At 35.5% G+C, this 4931-nt stretch overlaps 1 protein-coding gene across 1 annotated transcript; it reads left to right on the top strand.

Annotated features, from left to right (window-relative positions):
• Nucleotides 1–310: 310 nt before the first annotated feature.
• LOC131079515 (receptor-like protein 36) lies at nt 311–3283 on the top strand. The gene has a single exon (XM_058017483.2). It carries the CDS (start codon nt 311–313, stop codon nt 3281–3283), a length of 2973 nt encoding a protein of 990 aa, XP_057873466.2.
• Nucleotides 3284–4931: the final 1648 nt, after the last annotated feature.

The raw sequence follows: 4931 nt of genomic DNA, 5'->3' as shown, positions 1-4931 counted from the left end.
AAAATAATTGAAATGAAAAATATATAATCACAATTTACCTAGTTAATTTTCTATATTGACACACCATATTCTTGTTTTACACGACACCCATCACATTCAAATTGGAAATATCGCACAAGGAAATTTGTTGGGCCTTACCTTCACATGACTTTTCCACCCATTGAAAATGACAAAAATATTACGCGGCACTCTTCACACAACAACACTTTATAACCACAGTTAGCGATATATTCATCATTCTTTTCCCATGATTTCTGATCATCTCTTTTCTTTCAAAGTAAAGATAATAAGAATTTTAGTTTCCAAAACAATGGAAGCTATGTTTTCATGTGGCAGAGTTGCATTTGCAATCATAACAATATTATGCTGCTTCACTTCCCCTGCAATTGCATGCCCCCTCCCTGAAAGAAATCTTCTCCTCGATTTCAAGGCAGCAGTTGTAGATGAGTATAACACTCTAACTTCCTGGCACGGATTCAATTGCTGCACGTGGAGAGGAGTCAGTTGTAATCTCCGCACAGGTCATGTTTCTCGCCTGGATTTGAGTGCATCCTATTTGGAGGGTAATATCAGTTCATCGCTGTTCCAACTTGCACAGTTGGAGCACCTCGATCTCAGTGACAACATCTTCAAGGGTAAATTCAGTCCTCCCCATAATCGAAAGTTGAAGAGTCTCACTTTTCTTGACTTGTCATTTGCTGGTTATGTAAATTATTCCTCTCTGGGTTATGTACGGGAATTTTATGTGAGTTTGGAAAGCTTATCAAATCTGGTGAGCTTGGAATACCTCTCTCTTGCTGAAGTGAACATCTCTGCAAGCAAAGAGTGGGGTGAAGCTGTTGGCAGTTTATCCAACCTTCAAAAACTCCGCATGTTTGACTGTGGGCTTGGAGGACAAATTCCCAATTCCCTTCTCAACCTCACCTCTCTCCTTCATCTCGATCTATCAGATAACTATTTGTCAGCACATATACCAGCTTGGTTTGAAAATGTGACTGGGCGCTTGCTCTCTCTTGATCTCTCTAGGAATGAGAATCTTGGAGGAGACATTTCTTTCATTGGACAACGAAAGTCTTCTTTGTCACTAACCAGGATTGTTCTTTCAGGGACAGCCATCAAGGGCCGAATTCCATCTGCTATATGGAATATCTCATGCTTGGAGCATCTTCGTCTTTCAGATACCAGAATTGAAGGTGAGATTCCAGCTTCTATAGGGAATTTGTTGTCCTTGCAAAGTCTTGATCTGTCAGATACCAGAATTGAAGGTAAGATTCCACCTGCTATAGGGAATTTGTCGTCCTTGCAAATTCTTGATCTGTCAGATACCAGAATTGAAGGTGAGATTCCGGCTGCTATAGGGAATGTGTCGTCCTTGAAGAGTCTTCATCTGTCTGATATCTCTATTGAAGGTGAGTTTCCTGTCTCCATACTCAATCTCTCTAAACTTGTTGAATTGGACCTGTCCTACAACAAGTTAACTGGGGTAATCCCAGCTTCATTGGACTCACTTTCTTCCCTTGTTAGTCTTCACCTTTATGCCAACGAATTGAATGGTACGATTCCATCTACAATTTCAAATCTTGTTAACTTAAGAAGCCTTTGGCTCGATTCCAATAGTTTAAGCGGCCTCATTTCCCTTTCAGTATTCGATAATCTCACTAGTCTTGATAGCCTGTATCTTTCTTACAATCAGTTAACTGTAAACATTGATTCGACATGGATTCCGCAGTTTAAGCTTTCCTTTTTGGGACTAGGCTCTTGCAATTTAGATAGAATTCCATCGTTTCTTGTGACCCAATATGACTTGAAAGTTCTGGACCTATCTGCTAACAGTATCCAAACAAATATTCCATCTTGGATATGGAACTTACCCAGCCTTTATAGTTTGAACCTTAGTTGTAATCAATTAACAGGGTCATTGCCATCTAGACTAACCTTGCCCATGTATTTTGACTCTCTAGATTTGCACAATAATAGCTTAGAAGGTGCTCTTCCTCTTCCTCCTGCTGGTGCTGATCTGCTAGATCTGTCAATGAATCAGTTTAATGGTTCTATTCCTAGTCACAACGGTGCGTATCTTGAAAATGCAAGGTTCTTATCCTTGTCGCGGAATAACCTCAGCGGAGCGATTCCAGATTTTATTTGCACTCCATATTTGCAGGTTCTTGACCTTTCAAAAAATACGCTGAGCAGTGTCATTCCTCCTCATTTAACCAGGAATTGTTCTTCTCTTAGTGTTCTAGATTTGGCAGAAAATCATCTGGAAGGTAAATTGCCAGCAGAGTGGGGCAACATTACAAACATGCATACATTGAAGCTCAATGGTAATCATTTGAGAGGAGTTATTCCCTTATCCATTTCAGAAGGCCGATCTCTGCAAGTATTGGATTTGGGAAATAATGATTTGGTAGGCACCCTTCCCCACTGGATTGGAAAGCTATCACAGCTGCATGTGTTGGTCTTAAGGTCTAATCATTTTCATGGCAGTATTCCACGCCAGGTAATTGGCCTTCCGAATCTTCAAATTCTGGATCTTTCTGGCAACCACCTTTCAGGAGCTATTCCAAGCAACCTTACAAACCTGCTTGCAATGGTCAATGCATCGCAGAATAATTCAAACCATTTGGAAGACGTTAGATATACAAATAAAATTACAATTTCCTGGAAAGGCTGGGATGTTGAATTTGTGAAAGTTCTCTTTATTCTTAAATGTATTGATCTTTCAAACAACAACTTATCTGGGAGCATTCCTCCCGAAATGGGATCTCTTCAAGGCTTGATAGCCCTTAACCTTTCAAGGAATCATCTCAGTGGCCGAATCCCAAAAACATTGGGACACATGGATCAGCTAGAGTCTCTGGACCTCTCGCTAAACAGGTTGAATGGCAACATTCCCTTAGAACTTGAGTTCCTGAGTTATTTGGAGTTCTTGAATCTATCTTACAACATGCTTGATGGAAAAGTACCCCATGGAGGACAGTTTCTAACTTTTGGGGAGTCATCCTACTTAGGCAATTCTAAGCTAAGTGGGATTCCATTTACCAATATAAGCGTCTGCAACAACTCTTCTGGCTATGGCAACTGCACAAGTATTGAGAGAATTGGTGAAGCAAAGAATTCAGATGGTGAAATGATAGGATGGGCAGTCGGACTTGGATTGAGTTATGGTTTGGGATTCTCTGTTGTGATTGGAGTATTGACTTTAAATAAAAGGGTGAGAAAGAGAGCCTTCGATTTGTATGATGTTGTAATATTAGCTATTGATGGGTGTATAAGAGGTTAATAGATCAAAGTAGATACAACTGTATAGAGGGTTTTGTTAGTATAATGACAAAGTTTTCTTTTAGCATGAGGTGTGTAAGAAATTGTTGGTGTGTAATATATGAAATTCAAAATGATTCCTTGGTTTTTTAATTGTTTTTGTTTTATTAAATAATTTGATGTGTAAAATGTAATTTTAAGGGATGAAATTGTATATTTTATTATTTTAAAAATTATAGTATTTAATTTAATTTTTTGTATTATTTGATTTTTATTTTAAAATTTATTATGTTTTATTATAATTTATTTTGATCTCTAACGATTTCTATTAATATATTTTTTTAATTTACAAATATGTTATATTATAGGATCATTTTTTTGGACCACGTGATATAGTTCAACCAAATTTATGTCTATTTCAAAATGTAAATATCTTGATTTGTGGGTGATCTTTCTACAATATGTTTTTGAGCAATTGAACATCTCCTCCCCTCCGTAGGATGAAGTTCACAAACCCTTATTTAAAGGAAATATCGTAAAGACTAAAATCTTTGCCAAGGAAAAATTAAGATTGAACAAAAATAGAAAAACAAACTAGATTGAGGTAAATAATGAAAAGGAACATGGAAGAAAAGTTTTAAAGTTTCATTTATGAACTTCTTCAAAGTAAATAAAGTTTGAAATAAAGGTAAATATCTATAGAATGATAATCTAGTTTTAGTAATTATAATTATTGATCCAATGCAGAACCAAATAGAGATAATAGGAAAACAAATTAGGGAAAAAAAAGGAAATAAAAGAATATACGAAAAATATAATATTTATGTGGAAATATATTTTTGAGAAAAAAATAAACACAAGAAGAGATGTGCACTGGTCTATATAAATTTCAATAGAGTTTACAATACATCACTAACACCCTTCACTTTTTGTCTTTATTTCAACATCGTCTATTCTTTTATCTGAACTCTCTATCTTGTCGCAATCTTAATACAATGCCCTCATTAAAATGTGTTTCCTTCTAAGGAAATGAATCCTACCATAATTTCTATGACCTAATGATGAATGATTTAGATTGACTAAAAAATTATATAATTTTACAATGCAATTTTCTAAAAAATTCCATTTGGGAGAACTACCCTAGAACCCCTGCTAGGGAGAATCTTGGAGGGGCAACAGTAGTGGGGGGTAAGTGCCCCCACACCCCTTTTTAGGTATTGAGATCTAAATGTAGCTGAAATAAGACCATTTCTTAGTAAGTACATATTCCATTATGGAATTTTACAAACAATAGGAATAATTAATTATACAAGATTTACAAGGTTGATGGCACCTTAATCATAACAAATGAGACATATATACGTTGCATTCATAGAACTTTGACCATTAAATATACTTGGCTTTGTTTTGTTGTACCTTTGGACCTTTCTCAAATACAAATTGCTAATTGAAACATTGAATGATTTGAAAGAACTATTTTTGAAAACAATATTATATAACCTCATTACAAGTATATAATTCTATTACATTTAAAAAATATTGGATGAAATAGATCATATTTTGTCTATAATAATTGAGCTTAGGTAGACTATTTTGAAATTGTACAAAGTAAATGAGTGAACTAAAAGTACTCTATAAATATTGTATCAACTTACAATTGCCCTTTGTAT

This window comes from Cryptomeria japonica, chromosome 8, assembly GCF_030272615.1.
Source record: "Cryptomeria japonica chromosome 8, Sugi_1.0, whole genome shotgun sequence".
NCBI lineage: Eukaryota > Viridiplantae > Streptophyta > Pinopsida > Cupressales > Cupressaceae > Cryptomeria > Cryptomeria japonica.
Note: the sequence above shows the minus strand (reverse complement) of the source record. Positions and strands in the feature narration are given on the sequence as shown.

Coding starts and splice junctions, on each gene's coding strand:
- LOC131079515 (XM_058017483.2), top strand. CDS start 311: ATGGAAGCTATGTTTTCATGTGGCAGAGTTGCATTTGCAATCATAACA.